Consider the following 25689-nt stretch of genomic DNA (forward strand, 5'->3'; position numbering starts at 1 on the left):
AAAACACGCTGATGAATGACTCCAGAGTGGTTGTTGATAGCAGTGGTGGTCAGGAGAGTGTGTGGCCTGTATGGCGACTCAGAGCGAACTGACTGTCCTTGGTCCAGACACACACAAAATGACTTGACAATGCAGGTGGTTCTTTATTATTAATATTATTATCATTATTATTTTATTTTTTATTATTGATTTTATTTACAATGAATTATTATTATTACTATTACATTTTCTCCCCCCAGGCCCCGATGTGGGTCAGTGACCTGTGCCCGGGTGGGCTAATCCCCGTAAAAAAAAACAAAAAAACATATGAATTCCCATTAATTACAGATACTGTATCCTGATTGCACATGATAAATACAAAATTTCATGCACAATATATTGATGAGAGAAGTGGAACAACACTATTAACCAAAGTTAAATAGTAATACAGTATATACAACAAAAGAAGTTTATTATACAATATGCATAAATATTTATAGAACATTGCAATTAAATCAGCTGAGATACAAAAGCCATTTTATTAGTGTTGAAAAGGTGAAAAGAAAAATTGGAAAATATTTTTTAAATTTTTTTCTTTATTAACAAAATGTAAACTGTACTACAAAAAAAAACTAAATACGTTCAGATACCCACACGGCTGCTTTACAACCCGTCTTTATCACAGTACTGAGAGCAGTGTATGCTGGTGCTAACTCCGCATCATGTAGAAGACCTGTGTCGTGGTGGTCCATTTCGTCGTCTCGGAATTTTTTTATAGTTTCAATCAGTTCCTTATTTTCTTCTTCTCCCAATGATATTAGTTCACGTAGCTGTGAGTTGTAATGATCTGTGATGACTGACTCAACTGCCACAGTACAAGCCATTGCTGCTTCCTTCCCCATCAATGCAGTTCCTGAAATATAGTGGTCACTATAATTTGCCTACAATAAATGAGTTTCTATAATCAATTCTACTGATCATTTGGCTATTCCTTTAATAGTAAAAGGATGCGATATAAAAAAAATTCATAAATGCAATTTTCATTGTCAATGTTTTACCTGCACCGAGGACAAAACCAGCTACATTCCAGATGGGGACGAGAACAGTGGGTCGCACTCTATATTTGGGTATCAACTCTTCAAATTTGGCTTTATGCTCCTTTTCCTGGTCCCACATGTGCTGGATAACTGGCCCTACACTAGATTTACCTGCAAGAAAGAAAAGGAAGTGTTCATGTAGACCTTTTCTTGCATTCACATCAGCGGCATGGATAAGCATCCTCAGATAATGTATATGATCTCCCTCACCCTCATTACTTAAATGTATGTAGAGGTGTACAGTAGTGAAATAAAGTAACTATACTTGCCAGTAAGTACTTGTTAAAAATTTTCAGAATCAACTTAATAGAAATTATATTTACTGTATTTGAAAATCCTTTGACTTTAATTAATGTACATTTTTTTAATTTATTTTTTTACTGAAACTTCAGTACATTTTTACCAAAAAAATTTAAGTAAAAGGTATTTTTAGGTACTTAAGTGTTACCACGGTGGCTTCTAGGATATTGATCATGTCAGGGACACTTGTCACTCAGGTCATCATTAAAGAAACAAACACAGTCTTGCAGACATCCCCTGGGCCCTGATACAGTTTGGCCGAGGAAGTTGCTCCCGTTTTGGGAGACATAATACAGTACAGGTATAGTGAACTTACTTCATTGATAGACATCAGATCATAAGGTAAGGCACAGTAGAATTAAACTAATTTTGTAAAAAGCATTATACCTTCCATTATGATGTTGTTCAGAGATGTATTCTAACACTTTAAACAACTTGGTTCCAAAATATTGTATCTAAATTATAATTCAGTAGTCATTCAATACAAAGCGCTGGGAATTTAATACTGTACGGCACATTAACTCATCTAGGGTTGTGTGAAATTTGTTGGTGAAAATTTATTACTGTATTTTACAATACAGTACTGTTTTATTAAGTTGGCACCAAATGAGCTTAAATATGGGAATTACTGTCGTAGGGAGCTCCCAGGACCGGAAGGGGGAATTTTCTGTTCAGTTCAACCAACAACCAACCTTTCCTACTCTTATATTTTTTGTATTTCTAAGCCACATTAGAGAATTACAGTATAGTACAGTATTTGAGGAAAGGTTCGGTTTACAGTAAACACCCAGAGTACTGGACACCTGAGTAACGACACAAAAAAATATCTTGGTATCTGGAGGGACATTGTTAGTGTTGTGGAGTGACATGAGGTCCCGTCGGTCCAGCCCGTATCACAACAATTCAGAATAACAAAGGATTGGAACCTATTCCCTTTTACTCATTAAATCAACCTATAATTCGACCCTAGCTTTTGAGAAATACCCGGTAGTAGGTATAATCCTCGACATAATTTGTAGCAAGACACCAAAGTCACACCAATGCATCTTGGCCATGACCCTGTTGTTGTTATAATATTACTGTGCTTCAATAAGGTCTTCAAGCGTGTAACAAGGTTAGTAATATACTGTACTAGTCCACAACAACTGTAGCTGAATTCCCTCCAGTTTCCAACTTCTGTGAGAAATAAGATATACAGTACCAGTACAACATAACCTAAATGAACAAACATATACAGGGACGTTTATCTTCAGATAGTAATAGAACATCGTGTGATAAGAGAAGTTACTTGCGGTCATCGTCCAGTCTTGGAAGAAATTAATCCTCATATGATAAAGATAAAATGTGTGGCATAATGACATGGGATCATTTGGAACATAAAGCAACATTTATGTAGCACCACTCCTGAATTTGGGGAAAAGAATAGTGGAGTCACCAGAGATACTTACCTAACACTGCCATTTGTCCGGCATAAATACGGTCAGCTCCCAATTCCCCAGCATGATCTACACGTATAATGCGATCAATTAGTTCCTTATTCTGTGCTGATTTTGTACTGTATAGACGTAAGCCATGAAATAATGGTGGGCGATACATAGCTGATGTTTTTTCTGAAAGAGAGAGACAGTACCATACTGTATTATAGTGTAGAGGGTTTGTCATCACAACTAATAAAACACACAACAGTACAGTACTAACTTAATAGCACTTACTAATCCTATTGTGATTTTGGTCTCTGAACCTCGTACTATTTAAGGAATAAACAAAATCCTAGTAGCTGAAAACTGTCAAGGGAGTTTTTTTTATAATTCTTATAACTACTTAATTCTTACTTAGCACAGTAAGGTTCTGCTGAATTCTGTTAAATGAGTATAGTGTTTAAGGAGTGGATGTTCAATGAACAAACTTCTACTCAATGAACAAAATGACCAGTGAACTAACTCACATTACCATTCATTGAGTGGATTGAGTCATGCTTTGTCACTGGTAGAGAGGATAGCCTGGTTAGTAATTGCTTAGTCTTGTTTTTTTTTATACTGTACTCTTAAGGTGAAGTCAGTGGCACGCTTACAGTCTAGCTAGCCATAAGCCGAAACAACATTGAACCAGGCCAGTATCACCTGTGCAATTGTGCTCTTCATAATTATCTTTTGTCATTCAGAAAGAAATGTGGATCCTGAACAGGTATGCTGCTCCTAAAGTGTCTCAAAACAAACACAAAAGTGATGGTAGTGAGCGCAGGGGTGCAAAAAGAAAACATAATGGTACCCATGGTCTGCACCTTTAATGCCACATCCAAACATGGTTCACAGATCAGCTGCTCCCAGTAATACTGTGCTGTGTTGTGCTATACACTTTCTTAGAAATGTCACAGAACCCAGAGTTCTAAATTATATTACTTTAGAGGAGATAGATTCAGGTATTTGCAAGTACAGGTACTACTGTATACTGTACACAAATAACAGTATTACAGTTGAGAACTATTGTCTGTCTATATGAATAAATAATCACCTCAAATATATGTTACATACAGTATGTAATTCCTACATACAGTACAATATAGTGCTGTAATCTGTTCTTGTGTTTTCCTTACTTTAACCCCAAACTTTTCCTATATTTTCATTGCTATGACACATTAACTACAGTATACCAATGCTGGGATGGAAAAGTTCTGAAATTATTTTCTACAAGAATGGATCAACTTCAAGCTAACTATTATACAACTTATAAATAAATTTTTATCTCTAAAACTGGATTGGAACTGTTCTGCGTTACATCCTTTACATTTCAAATAAATAAAAATAAATAAATAAAACTCCTTCGTCCTTGATAAACCCCATAAAAAATATGATTGTGTGTGTGTTCATGAAACACTATACAGGGTACAATATAACAAGTTGATAAGATAACGCCTTCCATATTACAGGATTACTCTAGTCTTATTACAAGGTCAATGTGATCCCTGGTAATGTTGATAAATAACTAATTCGCCCTAGTGTCCAATGATATTCAAATTATCGTTATATCTATATAAAAACAAAAAAATCGTTTTCCTTAATTAGATAAAGCTGATTAAGCACCTGGACGAGTGGGAAGTTTCCTGCCTTATCACGTCACCAACACCCCAGCCAAAACTATTTTCTTTTTTCTTTCATACATCCCGTTGACTCATGTTATCCATTAGTTATAAGGTTAAGTAAATATTTATAATACTCTATGAAAGTGAAAGAGCTGTTTATATTAATACCTGGTGTAGAATATGGTCATAGAACTTACTGATAGAGACAGGTGAAGGTTTAGTCTGCTGTAATGTTGTGATATAAGTTGCCTCACATACACAAGGACTAAATACAACTAAACATTACGGAACTATCGACCTTACGTAACATCTTTCTCTTCTCACATTCTTTCACATAAGATGACCCTTACTACTAATACATACATATATAAGTTTTTAGACAAGGTTAAGAGTAAAATTTTCAGTAGATTGACCTCGTAATATGTAGAATAACCTAGAAATTGGTCTTAAATAAGGTTAGGGGAAGTAAAGTGTGGTTTAATAGATGGCGCTGGTGACTAGTGTTCAAAATCACTGTGTTAGCTGTATACGGTGTCCTGTCCTCCTCTCTCGCCGTCTACTTTGTCTTTTTAACACTTTTCCGGTGAGTTTTGAGCCTTTTCCCCCTCTGAATAGGCCAGTTGAGGGGTAGCAGAGCGTAGATTAGTCCCGAGGAGGATGGTATAGCCAGTGTTTGTGTTCCCGCCGCAAATATCTTCTGCTAAGCTTTGTTCTGCGCAGACTCAATATGGCAGGGGGTCGAGGGAGGGCTGCAAGCCATGGAGAAAATCAATATTTTTCCCTCTTGCCACAAACAATTCACCGAGAAATTTAACAGTGCCGTTCCCTGGCTCCTGGTGCTCTACCTGGATTCACGAGGATTACTTATTACCTGGAAATAAACTAGTGAGGTGAGAGAAAACACAAAGCTGACAAGAGGAGTGACTGTGAACCAAAATTGAGTGCAGGACGCAGGTAATATGTGCGTACGCAGCCGAGGGAGGACTGTGTCCAAAATTTGCTCATTTGGGCCTGCTCAGTCCCGTACCCCCGCCCATCTTGCGCCAAATGTCACTGAATGGACCTCTTGGCATGCCATCTCGGCGCACATAGTCATGAACAAGGCATACACAAGCCCAGTTGATAAATTAAGCGAGAGAATGGCTCGAGACGGAAGCTAAAGTCATGTAACGAGAGATACTCTGTATAGCGAAGATTTATAACATTTCATATCTATCATGTTTACTCCAGTGCTTGTAGAAATGTTCAGCTGGGTAGACATGAACTTAAATAAAGCTCTCAAAATTATCATTGGCATATGTTCATTTCGTTATGTCCAGGAAATGCCTTTCTCTGTCGCCCTTGCACTCGGGTAGGAAGGAGGGGAGGCATCACTGGGCTATTTTGAGGATGGTTAAAATTACCCCCCACTCGGACTGAAGCCCTTTTAAATTTGTTTATATTATGATAGGGGACCTCCCTCCTGCCTCACACTATTTAGGTATATACAGTATAGTCTTAACTTACCTTTGCACATAAGTCATTTTGCATGTGATGTATCTGCATGATTTTAGGAAGTGCGGTCTGTGATTCACACTAATATAATTTGTGGGTGCCAGAGGAATTTACACATGAATTAATACAGTATGTTAAGTCAAAAGTATTGTATTACAAACATTGTACCTGTCAAAAGAGCACTTAGTTTTAGTCGTGGTTTATTATCTATGAACAGTGATCTTTTATATTATACAGTAGCATATGTTTAACAAAATTAGCTTTTTTGTAATCATTTATATTTTAATCAAGAATAAGAAACTCGTTTTATTGCAGAGTTTTCCATCATTATCATTCACCTACATGAGAATATATATATTTTTTTTTTTTGCAAGGTGTAACTAAATCATCTTACTGAGTTGAATAATGTGGATAAAAATTTTTTTTTATTAATATCAAAATATATGGAGTGAGGAAAGGTTCAGAGGGTTGGCAATGATATTGATTAGATACATTGATTTCTCAAGTTGGGGTTGAGATTGAGTCTGCACTCCCATATTCCTCTGTGGTCACTGAAGCAAATGGCTCAAAGTCCATGATATGTATTTCATTATTTAGAGGTAAATTTCAGTCTCATTCATTTGCAATTGAACTGACAATAGTTTTCACTTGTTGATTTTTTATATAAAAACTGCAGGAGCTACCTAAATTCTTTTATATAGAGGTGATAATACAATTTAAAAGTACAGTATTGTAGGTACAGTACTATAGTGTATATAAAGGTTGGTAGGCCTATACAGTATGGATTTGATGTAATTTCTTAAAATAATTATGATTTAAAGTCTTAAAAGATGGAGTTGGATGTTAAATGAATTGTTATTTGCTAATTAATATAAGCCAATTGAGATTATTATCTTGACCTAAGTGTTTTCTTAAGAACCATTTTTAATGTCACTTGGCATTTTAAACTAATATAAATACTGTACATTGGAAATGATGGTTATGAATAAAATAGTCTGGGGGAAGTGGGAGTGACTGTGTGGGTGTTGTGTGTGTACATGTATGTTGGCAGGGTTTATATCCAGGGTGGAATCTGATGTAAATTGTGGCAAAAATGTTTTAAAGGCAAAGTATCACAAGGGTGAGACCATTAATTTCAGTATTCAGTATTTTTGACCGAAGATTTGCATGTTCAACTGAGGTACCGTATATATTATGTAGTACAGTACAGGTACCAGTATACAGCACTGTAATTTCTCTTTGTATACAAAGGGACCAATCCTAGAGGTCAAGGACATGAGTAATCCTCAGTTATATAAGACTGAAAGTAAGGCTCCCATAGACAAGTCAGAGAACACCATTGACCTATTCTAAAGACTTTAAAAAATAGAATTTCAGGACTTCAGTGTGGAACTGATGTATTTGCCTTTTTTTGTAGCTAGTACAGTAGTATGAAACCTCTCAGAAGTGATTAAACATTCCTTGAAGTTACAAGTCATCTCATTACAGACTTTTAAGTTGTCTGGAATGTCACAACTTCTATTATAGCAATTTGTTTATGTAGATCATGGGTTTATCAGTGTATCAGCCAGCTCTATGAATACCAGTTTAATTGACTTACACAGAAAAAACTTTTTAATAATAATTAATGGTTTATTGAAAGAGCATGGCAGCCGGAAGGCTGAAAATATAGTTACATAATTGGGGAATGGGTCACTTGATTGACAAATAATATACAAGTAACATAAGTGATACAAATATGATATATAAATAACTAGGTGGGGAGAAGGTTATACTACATGGCATTTCAACATAGTAACAGTGCAAAAAGGTAAGATTGGTTAGGAGTGAACTCATTGGTTGATTACGAGTTGTTGATAATTTTTAAAATGGTTGGGACTGGGCTGTTCTTATAGCGAGCAGTACGAGCTCGTATGGGCTGGATGCGGCTGTGGTATCAAACAGCAATTCGCACATGGGGGATCTCGGGTGGAAGCAGGAGCTGGTGTCAAGGATGATGCAGAAGCTTCTCCCCAAATTAGCAGAGGAGGTCCTGGTGGTTATTCAGAGAGAACTGAGAGGGTCAGTGTGTTGAGCGCTTTTTGATATGTAGAGTAAGAGGTGGAGAGAATAATTTTGCATGCCCTTTTTCTGCACTTTTTGTAGGTGTTTAGGTTGTGTGGCATTTAGGGAGGAACACCAGACAGGGAAGACATAGGTGAGCCTGGGAAGTATGAATATTGAGTAAGCACTGAGGAGTTCGGGCGCGGGAACTGAGGGATTTGAGTCGGCGGAGGAGGTGGAGATGAAAACTGGAGAATTTGACAATTGTACTGACGTGTGTTTTCCAATTTAGTTTGTTATCTATAGTGACGCCGAGGAGCTTGGTGGAGTCCACGACCTGAAGAGTGTTGGGACCCAAAGTAATGGAGGTGCGTGTACAGGTATCATGGATGTGTTTGTGTCAGGTTTACAGAGGTTTACCTGGGATGGTAGTTTATTATTATTTTATGTTATTCGGTTCATGTGAGCAAATGACAGACAGTTCATATGGAGGGAAGTTGGATATGTCAGTATACATTGCTTTTGTCATTTGTCACACAAAACAAGGCGTCCGGTACCAGCAACGTCCCTTCTACACACTTATAGCCTGCTGTGATACTTGGCATTACATGTCTATCAAGTAATTACAAAAATTGCTTTGAGCTAAACTTGTACCTTAAGGTGAAAGAACATTCAGAGAAAGTTCATTAATGTAGTGAACACATGTTCAGTATACTGTAACTATATACCTGTATAGTAGTGGGGTCCCCCAGGAAAGCCATGACAACCTCAGTAAATTGATATTTAGTCACTACTTCATTATTTTATTACAATGTTATTTTACCCTATAATTAGAGTTAAACACACACCAGTCCTTTTAATTGTTATATTATTTGTAATGGAAAATAGTATAGAAAGCATAGAAGTGATTAGGTGTGCATGCTTAATGTAGGACTACGCACACATATAGTACTTAATGATTTGGAACAAATAATCAAACACCCTACATGTGTTCCTGATCAACATGATCAACTTGCTAACATTCTTGATCTTTGTTTTACCTCTAACCCCTCACACTATTCATACTCAATTTCTGCCCCCTTAGGGGTCTTCTGATCACAATCTTATTTCTTTTGATCAAACTGGGCACGACCACCTCCCCCACCACTCTCTAAACGTCAACTATGGCACTATCAGAGGGCAAACTGGCAATTCATGCGAGAATTTTTCACCAATTGTCCTTGGGATGAATGTTGCTTTTCCACTCGGGACGCCTCAGTATGTGCTGACAATCATGGTTTGATTGCTCCCACTCTCTTGCATGCAGGGAGAGAGATAGGGCATATCAAGTTATGAAACTATCTCCTTCTCCTATTACCCACTCCTCTTTCATTACTTCTAGGAATCTTTGTAAGGCTATTCTTCATAGGGCCAAGTGGAATTTTATAAAAAGAAAGACCAATGTCCTGATTAATTCTTCCTCTAGTAAATCCTTCTGGTACTTAGCCAAAAAAAAACTGTAATAACTTCTGCACTCCCTCTTTTCCTCCTCTCTTCTGACCTGATAACGCTATAGCCAACTCTCCCCCTGACAAAGCCAATCTCTTCGGCACCTTATTCTCCTCTAACTCCACCTTAGACGATTCCAACTCTATCCCTCCTACTGAACCTATGCACTTTCCTATAATATCCACTTGTAGGGTTGCTGGTATGTTATCCAGGTTGGATGTGAGTAAGGCACATGGACCGGACGGAATACCACCTCGTGTTCTGAGGGAGTGTGCTGAAGTTCTGGCCCCTGTGCTTGCTCGCCTCTTTCGTCTTTGCCTCAAAACCCAAACTTTTCCTTCTTCTTGGAAGCCCATCCCGAAGAAGGGTGACCATTCTAATCCCTCTAACTATCGCCCCATTGCCCTAACTTCTTCCCTCTCTAAGATTTTCAAAACTATCTTGAACTCCCATTTTCTCCGTCACCTTGAACGCCTTTCTCTTTTGTCGGATCACCAGTATGGCTTTTGCCAGGCAAGATCTACTGGTGATCTGCTCTCCTATTGCACCCATCTTTGGTCATCCTCTCTTAGGGATTATGGGGAAACTTTCATCGTGGCCCTCGACTTCTCCAAAGCATTTGACAGGGTATGGCACAAGTCTTTGCTTTCTAAACTTTCCTCATGGTTTCTCTCCCCCACTTTGTTCTCTAATCTCTAGCTTCCTTGCGAACTGATCCATGACAGTTGTTGTCGAGGGATCGATCTCTCGCTCTTTCTCTACCAATAGTGGTGTCCCACAGGGTTCTGCTCTTTCACCTACTCTCTTCCTTCTTTTTATCAATGATTTACTTCACACTCCAACTAATTCTATACATTCTTACACTGATGATTCTACTCTTCACTCTTCTTCACATTTTCCCCTTCCCCCTAACTCTCAAGCTAGATCTGCTTCAAGAGCTGATATCATTACATCTGTCAATGCAGATCTGTGCAGCATCTCTAAATGGGGAGGTAGAAACTTCGTTAAATTCAATAGTAATAAAACTCAGTATTTACCAATTACACTTTCCAAATTAGATGATCTCCCACCATCATATTTCAGGATGCTATCATTCTGCCAAATTCTAAAATAGATATGCTAGTCCTCACCATTTTCTCCAATATGTCATGGAAGCCACACATCCTCAACATTGCTAAAGCTGCCTCCCGAAAGCTGGGAATGCTGTACAGATGCTGTCGCTACTTCGCTCTTGAGCAGTTGCTTCAAGTATATAAGGGATTCATTCGTCCTAATTTGGAGTAATGCTCTCATATCTGGGGTGGCTCTTTTTCTGTCCAACTGTTAGATAGGGTGGAATCAAAGGCATTTCGTCTTATTAACTCTCCTCCTTTAGTCGACAATCTTTCTTTCCTTTCTCTCCACCACAATGTTGCTTCACTCTCTCTCTTTTACAGGCACTTTAACGGGCAATGTTCGGTGGATTTGGCATTCTGTGTACCGCCGGCAAGGCCCTGGGCTCGTAACACACGTCTTGCCCGCGGTGCCCACCATTTCTTTGGATGTCGGTCACACTAGAATAACCCGTTATAGTGCATCCTTCTTTCTTCACACAGCCAAACTGTGGAATGCTCTGCCTTCTTCTGTGTTTCCACACTCATACAATATGTCTCACTTCAAAAAGTTGGTTTTCCGGCATCTTCGTGGTGTAGATTAATATAACCTTTTCCTTTTCTATTTTTAATTTCTTTTTGTTCTTATTTTTTTTGCCCCCTAGGCCCCGTTGTGGGTAGATGACCTGTGCCCGGGTGGGCTATTCCCCGTAAAAAACAAAACAAATAAAATAATTAAATAAAAAAAAAAAATTATCACCTATTCAGGAAGACCACACAAATACAACTCCATAACCTGACTACACACACACACACTTTGAAGAGAAATCCTTACATACATATACCTGTATATGTGTATGTGTGTGTATGTGTACATGTTTGTATTCGGCTAGTAGGATTGTGGAGATGGTGTGCCTTAGTAAGGCAACGTAATAGTACACATGTCTGCCTACCATAAGCCCTCACATTTAGCATTATATAACAATTAATGTGCATAGATATGGCTTAATTGAATATGTTTTGTTATTTGTTAAGAAATTGGATATTAAAAGCAAGAAAAATTGCTCATGGCTGCAACTTTGCCAGCTGCTATAGTCAGCTGTTTTTTTATGGCAATTCAACAATATAACAAGAGAAAGTCACTGGAAGTATGAGGAGGAAAAAGAAGAAAAAACACTACACTACACGCTATTGTGTTCAGTACAGTATTGTTTACCATACCTCGGGGCACTGTTGGCTGAGAAATTTGTAGTGGAAAGATGATTGTCTCCTCTCTCAACATTTAATCTTAAGACATTTGGGATTTTCAGGTACAGAAACTCCCCGATTTACACAGTGTAAGAACACTTTACATACTAGTCAGTTTTGAACATATATTTGTTGAATTTAAGGTTCCCATGCCCTTGCCAGATAGACTTATGTTTTCCGTGAGGTAGACACAGTTTGATACAATGGTTGTGACCACCTGCATTAACATTGACCTGGTTGGGTTAGGTTCTAGACATGGGTTGGTTTATTCTCTCTTGATTAATTTTCTGTGAGTATGGCCTTACTTAGAAGTTTAGGACTGGTTTGACCTTGGTTCTTCATATCTGTGAATAGGGGAAATAGGTTACCTTTAGCTGCTAGCATGGGAGCCTGCTACTGGCACCTTTCCTCCTGCTCTGCCCAACAGGGCTGGAAAGTAGCTCTTCCATGTGTTTGCTGTACCTTGTGACCTGTAAGGCTGTGAGATGGGAATCCTGGAAGTTGAGTAATGCCACAGGTGCACCATGCTGCTAGCAATATGCCTCTTTGGTCCCTTATTTGGTTAGATGGGAGGCTTGACTTCCAGTCCAGTCACATCATTTGGCTGGTCAATATGGCTGCATCAACAGTCCCTGATGACTTGCTGCTGGTACTGGGTACTTATAGCATTCCCTTGAGTCACCGACATGGGATGCCATATCTGATGGGTCTTTGGACCAAGACTTACCCTTCACCCACACCTTCCCTGATCTTTTGGCTTTGGTGTCTGAGAGCTGGTTGATGGCCTGTCACTGCCCCAACTCCTGGTTACCCCGGGACCTACTGGAGATGCTCTTCAGTCGCTACTTCCTGGGGAGCAAAGCTGATACCAATGAGGAGATGGCCTTGATGTATTTCTGGGAGCATGTAACTCGGCACAAATTTGGTGTTTGTTTTTACTGATGGCTCCAAATCTGCTGCTGGCATCTCATTTATAATGCTTCAGATGAGGCAGAATAATAAGAAAAAATAGCTAATTAATTGTAGAACTCTTGTTGAAGTCTTTGAACAAAAAATATTTGGAGAATAATGTCTTTGTTTCTTGAATTGCGATGATTGCTTCATTTTGCAGATAATACACTAGCAGTCACAAAGGGACAAACTGGAGGAAAACGTGACTTGTTCTTGACCGTTTACATAGTATATAGTAACCACACTGTGCTTGGCTGAAGTGGTTGTGCAAAAGCAAAACAAAATTATATGGAATAGGAATGTTTGGATAGTGTTTGTGTTTATTATGTATCCTTAATAATTTTTGTAGATTAAAATAGATCTTCATATAAGCTAACTTATATTTGTTCACTGAAAGCTTGCAACTATAAAGGCAGGGTGAGAAAACAGAATAGTGAAAGAGGAACCCACATAAACTACATTAGCTATAGCTCACAGAATACACCTGCCATGATGAACAGGCAGCCCACTTACATACACATCTTCAACACCTCATAGAGTAATATCCTTTCCTTTTGAGTACAGTACAGGACTGTACAGAGAATACCTGTATGTATATATATATATATATATATATATATATATATATATATATATATATATATATATATATATATATATATATATATATATATATATATATATATATATATATATATATATATATATATATATATATATATATGTGCTGATAACCACAAGGAAAGAAGAAAACACGAAGTTCCCAAGCGCTTTCGTGTAATTCACATCTTCAGGGGTGAGTACAGACTAAAGAGAAGTACAAAACAAGGTGTATATATACAACATAAATATAGTGTTAGGACAGGCCAGGAATCCAATGCTCTGTTTGTTCATTTGAGGGATAATACGCATTGCATTGACTGGGATAATGCCTCCTCAATATTACCTTGTAATTCAATTGATAGTAGGAACATCATAGAATCTAGTCTCATTAAACATACCAAAGCATTCAACATGAATTTGAGTAATGGCCTGTACAAACTGGACAGTTTTGTAATTAAGAAGATTTGTAATCAGGTGAGAAGGTTGGGTCACCTTACCCTCTGACCTGACTACCGACCATTGCGGTGCTATTTAAAGATTAGTAGGGTCATTACCTAATACCTGACCATTGTGGACCTGGTCTCACCCTCCTCTGTATATATACACCTTGTTTTGTACTTCTCTTTAGTCTGTACTCACCCCTGAAGATGTGAATTACACGAAAGTGCTTGGGAACTTCGTGTTTTCTTCTTTCCTTGTGGTTATTAGCATATACCTAGATCACGCGCACCTACAGTGATTTACTATATATATATATATATATATATATATATATATATATATATATATATATATATATATATATATATATATATATATATATATATATATATATATATATATATATATATATATATATATATATATATATATATATATATATATATATATATATATATATATATATATATATATATATATATATATATATATATATATATATATATATATATATATATATATATATATATATATATATATATATATATATATATAATGTAAGGTTGCTGTGCACTGTAACCAATTTCTGATAAATTACATGGTTATATTTGTTTTCAGCTGGTGATGAACAGTGTTGATGCATCAGCCTTGCGGGGATGGCGTGTGGCATTGGCAGGGGGACAGCAGGTGAATAGAATTATGATGACTTATGATGAATACTCGTGTTAAGGCTCAAATTTAAGTCTTCATAATGTATTTCATAATTCTATGGTGACTATGTTGGCTTACAGCTGGTGGTGAACAGCGTAGGGGCCTCAGGACTGGGTGGAATGACTGGCAATGGGGGTTCGGGTGACCCGCTGAGTGAGGATGGTGGGGGTGGGCATGGCGATAATGTAACAACGCACATAACAGGAACTAGTGATGACGACGACGATGATGTGCCGTCTTCACCCGGAAGTTTTGACGATGACGACGGTTCACTTCCCGGAGAAGACGACGTCACCGCCCAGTTAGCGGCGGCAGGTGGGTGGTCAGGTGAGACAAAGAAGACTATTTTTTGTTGATGGTGGAGGGAACCAATAGAAAACCATGACATCTGCATGAGAGAAGTTTATGCAGTTCCTTACTTTGGTCACACTAGTTATGATATACTGTACTAGTCAGCATAAAAACTTCATTTATAAGAATATTTTTTTCGTTTGTACACTTGAAGGTAACAAACAACAGTACTGTATCTGTATTTAACCAACTAACAGGCCTTTAATAAGGCTTGGAAATATCATGAATATATTTTTGACTCGTTGGTAAATTTTATTTGTGTAATGGACGTTTTGAAGAAGAAACAAAACCTTTATTGTGTTAGTATAGGCATTTTATTTTTGTGTGCTGCATTGCTGATTAGTGTGTGGAGACCTTTGAAAGGAACTTGGGTGAGTTGATTTCTCTCATGCACCTTCATGCAGAAGTTGGTGAAGGGAAGGGCAACATAAGGAAAATCAAGAGCTCTGCATGATACTGTTATTTTAACAGGTGTACTATTATTATTTAATTTTTATTGTGATTAACCTTGATTTGTTAATTTAGTTAACTTAGCTACTGGATGATGTGTTATTTTATTTTATGTTTACATTATTTACTTTTGTTTTCTTGAATGCATGTTTTTATTTATTTTTATTGTGGAGGGAAAATGGCACTTTCTTCACATATGCTTTTTATTTTGATGTTTATAATTTGATTTGCTTTGCAGTGTTTTTGATAGTGACTGTTTAGTTTGCATGGTTCAGTTGTCACTTAACTTGCTATACGATTTGAACTCTTCATTCTATTTATGTGATTATAATCTGTTATTTATTTATTTAGTTATCTTCCATTTCATTAAAAACCACTTAGAAGCTCAATGTCACTATGTCATCAAAGTCTCCAAGGACCATTGCCAAGAACTTGCCCATCTCCCGTTCCCTCCACCCAGGAGCGGACAGGGGTTTTATTTGTCTCTCTCTCCCTTGCATGGCACAGGGCCAGTTGGAGTTGCTGCAGCAGCTGCCATCGCATCTGCAAAAAAACGTAAACGACACCACAGTTTTGAACTCAACCCATCAATACGTAAAAGACAACAGACAAGGCTTTTAAGAAAGCTAAAGGTGAGTTTATGATGGTGGTGATAATCTTCAGGTAGGTTCAGTAGGTGTGTGATGGAAGTGCTCAGGTCACCAGCTACTCTAGTTCTGTGGGGGACACTTTTATCTCATGTGACTATCATGAGATAGTGTATGATGGGTAGCTTTCATCATGATGATGTCAGCTTGTCAGTAGTGACCAAATTGTCTTTTGCAGTCATAATAGAAGGTACTGTTCCAGATGACTGTGGAAGAGTGCGTACGTGAATACTTTCAAGGGTGACGCACTTGAACGTGAGAGCTACAGGGGCCTGTAGCTGGTAGTTCAGGATTGTGGAAAGAGGGATCGAGAAATTGATAATGGCGAGAGTGAACATCGAAATGTTTGAGTTCATGTCAGGCAGGGGTACAACAATGGCAATATTTATAGCCAGGCAACTATAAGAGAAATATATAGGGAAGGATAGAACATTGTACAGGTACTGTACTTTGTATTTGTAGACTTAGAGAAGGCATTTGACAAGGTACTATGTGGAGTAGTAAAGTGGGCAGTGAGAAAGCTGGAGGTTAAGGGGTGTCTTGTTTGAGTAGTTATGACACTAGTATATGAAAGCTCGGAAAACTGCCGAGAGTAAATGGTGAGTAATTTGAGGTGAAAATAAGGGTTGTTGAGGGGTACAGTACGGTCGCTGTATTTTAGGTACAGTGCAGAAGTCTAGCCTGAGACCAGGTGGAATAATTTCAGGACTTAAGAATGCTTCCAGTTTTGAATTTACTATGTGGAGGGAACATGGTGTTTCTCACCTTGAGGGTAGACTAAATAATATTCTCTTATGAGAGTTTATTGTTTAATCTTTAGTGTTCTTTAATTAGATCCATCAGGAGGTTCAGCTGGGTTGTTCAATTAGTGCAGTTGGATCAACAACCCACATCTGAGCCACTCCATCAGATAGCAGTGCTTTTAATTCACAAATCTCTTTTACCTTGGTTGTGGAATAAGATTTCTAAATTCATATCCTCAATTTTGGGATGAATAGTTATAGTGTAATTTGGTTTAGGAAAAGGTTGAAATTCATAAAAACTGTTGTTTTTTACTTAAATGTGAAAACATCTGCATTTACTAGTTGTGGACAAGAGAATGACCATCATTTGGGTAAATGAATAAGTCACTGTGTGTAAACATTGATGTTAACACTATATTGGTTACACTAATATCTTTTGTTCTTCTTCTTGACAATTTAACCGTGAAATGTATTTTTGATTTTATTTATAATTGTTTTTTATGGCGCAGGCTACAATAGACGAATATTCAACCAGAGTCGGGCAGCAAGCAGTGGTGGTGGTTGCTACACCCAGTAAAACAGGAAATAATTTCAAATGTTTTGGAGCAAAACCTCTTGAGGATGTGGTAAGTAATTACATAACTGTACATTACTAATCTCTAGTTTCTTACAACAGTGTATTTCATGATTAAACTCATTTTACCTCTAATAATTATTAGGCGGTTGTACACATATTTCTGCCAAGACATTTGCAGCGCACCATCCTATTCTCCCAGAGGTCTTAACAGTTTTCTGGACTGAGGAATGAAAATTGCTTAAACTCTCAATTTTGCACACATTAATTTATTTATGAATATTTAACCTTTCCAGGGGTCAGCCTTAAATAAAGACAAGGGTTTAATGTACTGTTATTCTCTGTTTTCTATGTTAATATTCTCCGTCATATTTGACAAGGACAGTACATACATCAAATAAATAACGGCTCATTCACGTCTGTCTTGTATACTCATCAAGTCATGCAGAGACCTGCTGGAACGTTACTTGCTAAAGTTAATAAATTTTGTTGTTATATTGTCTTTTTTCTGTGCAATTCTCTTCAATAAGCTTTTACCTATTTACCTAACTCATGAATTTATAATGATTTACATATGTAAAAAAAAAATAAAAAATGAATAAATATGAGGGAAACAGTATGTGAGAATGTCATTCAGGAATGTGGAGGAGTGAGTGGCCCATGCAGAGTTTGTCAGGTAGAAGAGTGACAGAAAACTATGATGCTTGGTGTTAAGAAACTTATGTCTTATATGTCACCCGACAGATGAAGACATTACGACAAATGCTGATGACTGAGTTAGAAAATGCATTAGCTCAACAAGCTCCTCCTCCTCCGCAAGATGACCCCTCTCTTCATGAACTACCGCCCCTTGTTATAGACGGAATACCAACTCCAGTAGAAAAAATGACCCAGGCACAACTAAGAGCATTTATTCCTCTCATGTTGAAGTATTCTACAGGTAACTACAGACTTGTGTTATATATTTTGCTAAACTAAGGAAGTGTTCCAAAACAACAGTTATAGATGTGTACCTGAAGAGTTTCATACATCTGGAAATTATGTATAAAGAAAACAATTTACCATAAACAACCATTACAAAACTGGTTACTTGCTTTGGGGAAAGGTTTGGCCCCAAGTCATGATAAAACTTTTCAGAAGTGCTTTAGATATTTATATCAAATAATATACTGTTAAAGTTGGAGAAATTTTTCCTATAACAAAGCAGTGGGTATGAAATGTATGATGATAGTGTTAGAAAATGGGTATGATGATACAACATATTGTTACAATGTATGATAGACCTGGTTATGAGGCTACAATTCCCTAATTCTTTGTAATAATTCAGGGAGAGGCAAACCTGGTTGGGGAAAAGAATCTACAAGACCTCAGTGGTGGCCCAAAGATGTGCCCTGGGCTAATGTGAGGATGGATGCAAGATCAGAGGACCAAAAACAGAAGGTAAATTAAATATAGATAGTATACAAACACTGTACCTTGTTATGTAAATTAAACAGTGGTGTGTTGTTCAGCAGTATGTTCTTAAGGCCTGAAATACACAACATAACCATTTTCTCTCACTGAAGCAAAATTAATTCTTACTCCATCATATAAGGCAGGCAAGGTCCACAGATGTAATCAGAGCTTTTAGTCCGTATTATGTGTGTTACTTGAGAAGACAGAGGGCTGAGACAGGCAAATAATGCTTCTAGTTAAGTGGTAGTACAGTACTGGACATTTGTATTGTAAAAATCCTACTACACAGACACTTGCACATTAGTGTTTTTGCATTAGTGTTCAGTTGGTGAGGGTGATGCATGAACACTGTACATAATCATCTACTGTTAAACTAGACCTTATTTGGTTACAAGGGAAAGAAAGGTTCTGTTTTGAATATATGAGAACCCAAGCCCACTTCACAAACATCTATTTGGTCTTGATGTATTGTGTAGTATGACTTGTGAATTCTGATGCTGTTGCAATATGATGCATAATGTGTTTGTATTTCTCGTATTCACACTTATTTCTACAGACTGCTCTCACTCAGTTATTTTTTTAAATAATTCTTCATACTATTAGTCTTATGATTACAAAATTGCAAGAAAATATACTGTACTGCATACTGAAGTTGGTTATTAACTACACAGGTGTCTTGGACGACCGCACTCCGCCAGATTGTTGTCAACTGTTACAAATTTCACGCACGAGATGACCTTCTGCCAGCGTTTAATGAGGAAGAGGAGAAGACTCAGGTATGGATGGTGTATATATGATGGGCTTCATTTAATGGGTTGGGTGAATGAAGATAGTTTGCCTGATGTTATAAGCCATAATGACTTGGAATTATTGGAGTAGTACTTCCTTAGAATTCTTTAATTGCCTTTTACAGCTTAAGGTGACCCAACCTCATTACCATTAATATTTATCAAGGAAAATTTGTGTGCAGGTTAGTGGGCAAGTAAACTCTGTCTACTCTGGTCCAGTAGTACAGACCATCAGTAACCCTGACGGCACAGTCTCTATCGTCCAAGTAGATCCAAATAATCCTGTTATTCAGTTACCTGATGGAACAACTGCACATGTTCAAGGAATTGCCCATGTAAGTGTTGATGGAATTTTTGTTTGTTTTTATTCTTTAGATTTTGAATATCTTCCTAAATTGAAGTTTTCCTTCATTTGTTAATAAGTCTTAATAATGAAGTCTTAATAGTTCTTGAAACCTGTTATTGTTAATTATGTTTTATCATTATTACTCTTCATATAAGTAATATTTAGTGCAACATCAGTACCATATTATCTTGTATGCTAAAACATTTGTTTTTTTTATAATGTAATAATATCTTTAAGTGGCAATAATTTTCATGAAAACTTGTGATTACATTAAGTTTTATGGAAGCTCAATTCTGTAATCTTAGTTTCAAAGCAAATACTGTAACTGTAATTGCCTTTTACTACTGTACTGATGTTTAACTGAAACTACAACTTTTTACAAATTTTCTGGATTATATCCTTAGACAGGCAGCTTCTAATGCAGTATAGGATACCAGTTAGGGTATTCAGTGGGTGGATATTTTTAAATAAAATGGGTAATCCAATCACTCGACCCTTACCCTTACCCTAACATGGAGTGATCAGGTGCAACAGCTGCCCCTGTAGATGTAACAGATCTTAGTATAGCTGTGTCTGACCAATCTTCTCACACTATCCTGTTCTATGGCTCCCCCCGCTTATTTAGTCCAATCTGCCATCACTGATTCAGTTCCTAGCCTTATGCCATTGAGAACAAATGCCCCAGGCTGGCTCTGCCCTGGCCAGCTTATTAGTACGAAAAGCTTAGTGTACTGCTCATTTTACAACAAGTCATAAATTACTTACAGGTGTGTTGCAGGTGTTGGTGAAATTGTTACAACAATGGACGAGTTGACGATCAGAATTTTTTCGTAAAATGGCAGGTCAATGGGTAAAGAAAACACTTAAATTCACTATGGTAATTATATTTTAAAATAAATTGGGCCAAAAAGTGTAGAAAATAAGGGTTAAAGCAGCTAAAAACTCACGTGACTGCGAAAAACTCTGTGACTGGTTGTGGCATCTCTGCTTGGGGTGAACTTCCCAGGGGGAGGCAGCCAGCTGTAGTTGTCCAACCTTCTCGGCTGATCGGCTCGGTAATTAAATATTATTAGATAATTAATTGTGCTTTATTGTGCAACACAGTAATACTATTTTGAATATATAAATACTGTATTAATAAGCACATAAACTAATTCAATGGATATTAGCTGCCCATACAACAAATTTCATAGTATAAACATTCCAAACAATATTGATATTATTTGGCTTTGGTCATCTGGGGAACCTTAAGATTCTAACTATGGGATTAAGTACTTTAAACAATAAGACACATTATCTCTACAGGAATTCTGTCACAAAACATTTTTCGATCGCATAAGAAAATACAAATCATAGAATGAGTTAGAAGGTAAGCTTAACATACATCGGTAAGGGGGGGGTATTAACTCAAAACTAATGATTTCCGATAGAAATGAAGGTCTAAATCGTTCATAGCACATCGCAAACTACCAGAAAAAAACATCGTCTGCATGTCTAAGTACAGGAATGACCAAAACATTAAATTTACCCAATATAGTCTATCTCGAATCTAAACATCAAAATACTTTTGGTGGTTAAAATAAAATTTTACCCATTAATTAATATAAATGATGATATATCCCAGTGGTTCATTGGTGAATCATCAAAACAATAATAGCACTATGTTATCGTGTTTAGCTAGCATCAGGCATTATCAAAACAAAGTCCAGACAATGTCATCATTTCTAAATTTACTCGTATCTCCATCTAGTACTGATATACAGCTCCTCCCCGACTTTCGACTTACGACCACTCGCACTTACGACCTGCCTCAGCCGTACCAAAATTTTGTCAAATTATGTATTTTCGAGTCCCAACGTCAGTACACAGAGAAAATTTTTGTTTGTAATTCAATTTAAAATGGCTGGCAAGCTTAAAAGTGAGAGTTTTGTGGTGTTGAGAAGAGAAATAGACATCCATTTTAGATTTTCTATGTATTATTTAAGCATTTTCAACTTACAACCTGGATTTGGGTCCCTAACCCCGTCGTAAGTCAGGTAGGAGCTGTACTCTGTAAATGCACTAAAAAAAAAGAAGAAAAGTCTACCATATAAGAACACATGACAGCTTAGCTGGTGTGAACATGGGAATTTTTTATGCCCAAAACAACATGAGAATGGAGGAAACTGCAGCAGGCCTATTGGCCCATACTGGGCAGTCCCATTTACACCCAACCCCTATCACTCATATATCCATCCAACCCATGTTTAAAGCTACTTTTCACGACACATTTCTTTACTTACTAAATGTCCATGACTTAGACCATAAAAAAACAACACTTAAAACCTACCTGAACATGGCATTTAAGGTCTGAAGAGGCCATCCTTTCTACTACCTACGACTGCAGCTGTGAGTTTGAAACTAGTGATGTCATTGCAAATGGCGGCCCTGTTTCTAGAGAAATAAATTTATCTCGACTATTATAGCAGGACTTTAGACTTTTATTACAAATTATATATACCGTATCACTCTACGGACATGGCAGAGTATATTTCTTGTGTTTACCCAGAACCGTCAACTCGTCCATTCACTCGAGTGATATATGAAAAGTGGGTTTTGTATATGATAGGGTTTCTCCACAACAGTATTTTCGCTCTAAAAATTCACAATTACACGTGTCACCCAATAATATTCTTGGCATCATCACATTGGTAGACTTTGTAATTGCACCATATTGTGTACAGCACAGTACTATATATTATGTACCTTGCTTCAAGAATTCTTCCTACACAGTTCAAAACATGTTCATTGATAATAAACACTGTACCATGTACAGTATAGTAAAATTAATACAGTGGAGTTATATTGAACATGCTTTTACCAATATACAGTAAGTAGACACAAGTTGACAAATCAGACATTATTATCTAAATTTAATAAATTTAACACAAAATGACAAAATGCCAGTTGACTGATCATACATGGTACAATAAACCTTTCTTCCTCTAGAAGGTAGTTGTTGTGTCTGATATCTCCTGTTAGGGCGATGAAGTGGGTGGGGAGTTGACGTTATTCATTTGAATTAAAATATCTACTCAAGGTTAAGGAACTGGGGTCTGTCTGAGGACAATGATTCCAGTTGGCAGCATATATTGCAAGAATCTGCTTGGCTAAAGACTATTCCTGAAAGAAATTTCAGGATCAGTGTATTTTATTGTGGTTTAAGGATGTTTTGATATACTGTATTCACAACTTGAGAGGTCTTTTCTGATCAGTTGTAGTTATTGAGACAGTCAGAGGCAATACCAAGAGGTCTTTCAGAACAGTAGTGTATAATTTTTTTTTAACTTTCACTGACTTTACCAGTACAACCTCAGAATTTCACTTACTTCACCACTACAACCACATTTAAAGGAAATCTGGGCATACATATTTCTTTACTTTGAAAAAGTATCCATGATTTGCTAAACCATTTTCCTTCACAACCAAGTCCAGTCACTTCATTCACTGTGTATATTTAGAGTTAGAGAAGTCACAGTGCAGTGTCAACCGCATTGCTTACTTTTACAGTACAGTTTACTGAAAGCTTAATGTAGTATATGTATGGTCTTTCTGCACTGCCTCTAATAGACCTTCAAGGTTACTAAACCCCTTTCCACATTCACTGTACTACTTGTTTTATTTCATACATATATTGATTACAGTATATTCATATCCTGCAAAATGAACTGTGTCAACAACATCAGTGTGTGTCGTTATGGCATCCCAGGAATAAACTGTCAAACTTCATCTGGTAAAATTAGATGAACAAATAATTTGAGTTTGGAAACATATACTTTGTTTATGTAACTGAATGATGGAAAATATCCTCTGGGCATGGAGAGGTTTCTCAGTACAAGGCCTGCCATAATAATGTCTTATTTGTAAGCATATTTTGGTAATGCTGTCATCTCATATTGATACTTTAACTAAACTTAGGGTCTTCAAGTTGTGGATATAACATACCTGTACTACCTATTACTATATCACTGCAGTATAAACATATTTGCTGCAACAATGTTTTACAGTAAACCCTCCAGTTTGGCAACTAATTAGTGCCAAAAAAATCTCCCCAAACCAGAGGGCTTAATCCAGTGGGAAAAAGCCTAATTGGTACCGAGGGGCCACCCAGTCTCAATTTTTCCTATTTTACCCACATATAACCTATATTTTATTGCTGAAAGAGAATGAATAATTAGTTAATCAACATAAACATAGAAAATCAACCTTAAAACTAAAGTTGAGGTGCTTAATGTACACTAAGCTGGTATACAAGTACTTTTTCATTTTTGTCCCAACTCGATTCTCACAAGAATTTTTCGTCTTTGTTTTTACCCCATCATTTGAACCGCCCGGGTGCTCAGACTGTCTTTCACCACCACTATCATCCCCTCCAATACCCCCAGGTACTTTTGAGGCCATTAATCTGTAGCGAGAGGGAGTAAAATAAGGACACAAAGGCCAAGGTCACTCAAACAAGCAGCGGGAATGTGGATTGACGTGGTCAAAATGGCTGCTTGAACAGCTGACTGACGCTTTGTGCTCGGTAAATCCCACCAGTAGTATTAAGCGAGGTTTATCTTGCACTTATTATTCTACAATTATTAGTTGTGATTGCATTTAAATTTAAACTCTCGCCAAAGGTAAGGGTTTGGTCGCCGTAATGGAGGGCAGTGTACTTTGAATTTTGACCGCCAAACAAAAAGTTGCCAAACTGGAGGGTTTACTGTACTTACAGGTATATAAATGAACTAGCTGTTTGTAGGATTTTGGACTGTTGAATTATTGAGTTGCATGTTATTTGGTATTAGCTTTGTCTTCTAACCCAGGGCTGGAGTTGTTACTACTGTAGTATTTGCTTTAGTGTTGCATGTTATTACTTTCACAGTATTTACTTATAATCAGTAAGAAAATAGTAACTTTTTACAGGTGGTAATTTAATTATTTTGAAACCATGCAGGTTAAGACATTGTTTTTATGTTTTGTATCTTCATTACAAAGCTAAGATGTGTTCTTTAATGAAAAGTTTCCACTGTTTTGAACTTTTAACTTAACACACTAAAAGATTGATTTTAATTCAGCTTGTATATGTGTGTGCAGTATAGCCATAAGTTTACTGAAGGTTTTGGAATTTCCTACACTTGGATTAGACAGACTGTACATTATATTCACTATTTCTCTTTCTTAAGAGATATTTGAGATATTGTGCTCGTGTTTGATTTCATGAATAAATTGTATTGAGCCAGTGAGCTCATTTTTGGTTGGGGTGAACTTTGAATTCCTTTTTTCTCCTTAGAGGTGAGGAATAAGGAATGTTAATTGCTCAGAGAAAAGAGGAGTCAAGTTCATCTTGGTTGGCAAGCAGGCAGGCTTTTTATTCCAGTTTTGGGGGAATTTATTTTCCTGGCTTTGACAGATTTCTTAGTTGATCTAAAGTGAATTTATTTGCCTTTTGGGGTCTATTTTTTTAAATGAATCCAGGATCTTTTGTGGCTCATGGCTGGTAGGAAGAGTCATCAGGGTTTCTAGATCATATACTGTACAATACACTTTCACTGTGGGTTAGTGGGTACAGTTAAGAAACACAGACTCTAGTTGAAAAGGCAAGAAACAAATTTTAAGCAAGAGAAATTACTTGCTCGAGTGCAATATATGTGACGAATAGGTTGTTAAGATTGATAAGTACAGAAATAAAGAGATGTGGAAGGTGCTGACCTGGGTTTGTTAGGGTGGTATGAATATATTAAAAAATGGGAAATGCATTTATAGTTTAACGTTGGATGATAAAAGGG

At 37.0% G+C, this 25689-nt stretch overlaps 2 protein-coding genes across 16 annotated transcripts in view; one reads left to right on the forward strand and one right to left on the reverse strand.

The window, feature by feature from the left end:
* Positions 1-555: 555 nt before the first annotated feature.
* LOC121855738 (5-demethoxyubiquinone hydroxylase, mitochondrial-like) lies at positions 556-5986 on the reverse strand. 6 transcript variants are annotated; one of them, XM_042350853.1, is made up of 4 exons: positions 5962-5986; positions 2825-2986; positions 1038-1187; positions 556-892 (listed from the first exon to the last, which is right to left on the reverse strand). In XM_042350853.1, the coding sequence occupies exons 1-4, from the start codon at positions 5969-5971 to the stop codon at positions 612-614; spliced, it is 603 nt and encodes a 200-aa protein (XP_042206787.1). In that variant the 5' UTR covers positions 5972-5986; the 3' UTR covers positions 556-611. The 6 variants fall into 6 exon arrangements, with proteins under 6 accessions (XP_042206787.1, XP_042206779.1, XP_042206815.1 ...); XM_042350845.1 differs by lacking the exon at positions 5962-5986 and adding an exon at positions 5388-5491; XM_042350881.1 differs by lacking the exon at positions 5962-5986 and adding an exon at positions 5327-5421.
* The window catches only part of LOC121855681 (DNA-binding protein P3A2-like), a 31882-nt gene continuing 11109 nt past the window's right edge, over positions 4917-25689 (forward strand). For 6 of the 10 annotated variants that reach the window (XM_042350764.1, XM_042350794.1, XM_042350785.1 and 3 more), the window contains exons 1-9: positions 4917-5038; positions 14433-14501; positions 14606-14852; positions 15834-15958; positions 17226-17342; positions 18035-18230; positions 18618-18730; positions 19417-19521; positions 19716-19868. In XM_042350764.1, the coding sequence (XP_042206698.1) occupies positions 4940-5038; positions 14433-14501; positions 14606-14852; positions 15834-15958; positions 17226-17342; positions 18035-18230; positions 18618-18730; positions 19417-19521; positions 19716-19868 (1224 nt within the window). In that variant the 5' untranslated portion in view covers positions 4917-4939. Of the gene's footprint in view, positions 5039-5216; positions 5410-8298; positions 8361-14432; positions 14502-14605; positions 14853-15833; positions 15959-17225; positions 17343-18034; positions 18231-18617; positions 18731-19416; positions 19522-19715; positions 19869-25689 lie in introns of those variants that run through there. The other 4 variants (XM_042350808.1, XM_042350771.1, XM_042350816.1 and 1 more) reach the window with 4 other exon arrangements.

This window comes from Homarus americanus, unplaced genomic scaffold, assembly GCF_018991925.1.
Source record: "Homarus americanus isolate GMGI-L3 unplaced genomic scaffold, GMGI_Hamer_2.0 scaffold1024, whole genome shotgun sequence".
Lineage (NCBI taxonomy): Eukaryota > Metazoa > Arthropoda > Malacostraca > Decapoda > Nephropidae > Homarus > Homarus americanus.

What these genes read in the sequence shown, in the direction of transcription:
- LOC121855738 (XM_042350845.1), bottom strand. Translation starts at nt 5,460, where the DNA reads ATGAGCAAATTTTGGACACAGTCCTCCCTCGGCTGCGTACGCACATAT. An exon ending in GCGTCCTGCACTCAATTTTG is followed by an intron (nt 2,987 to 5,387) that starts GTTCACAGTCAC and finishes TCTCTCTTTCAG; the next exon opens with AAAAAACATCAGCTATGTAT. An exon ending in CGGACAAATGGCAGTGTTAG is followed by an intron (nt 1,188 to 2,824) that starts GTAAGTATCTCT and finishes TCTTTCTTGCAG; the next exon opens with GTAAATCTAGTGTAGGGCCA.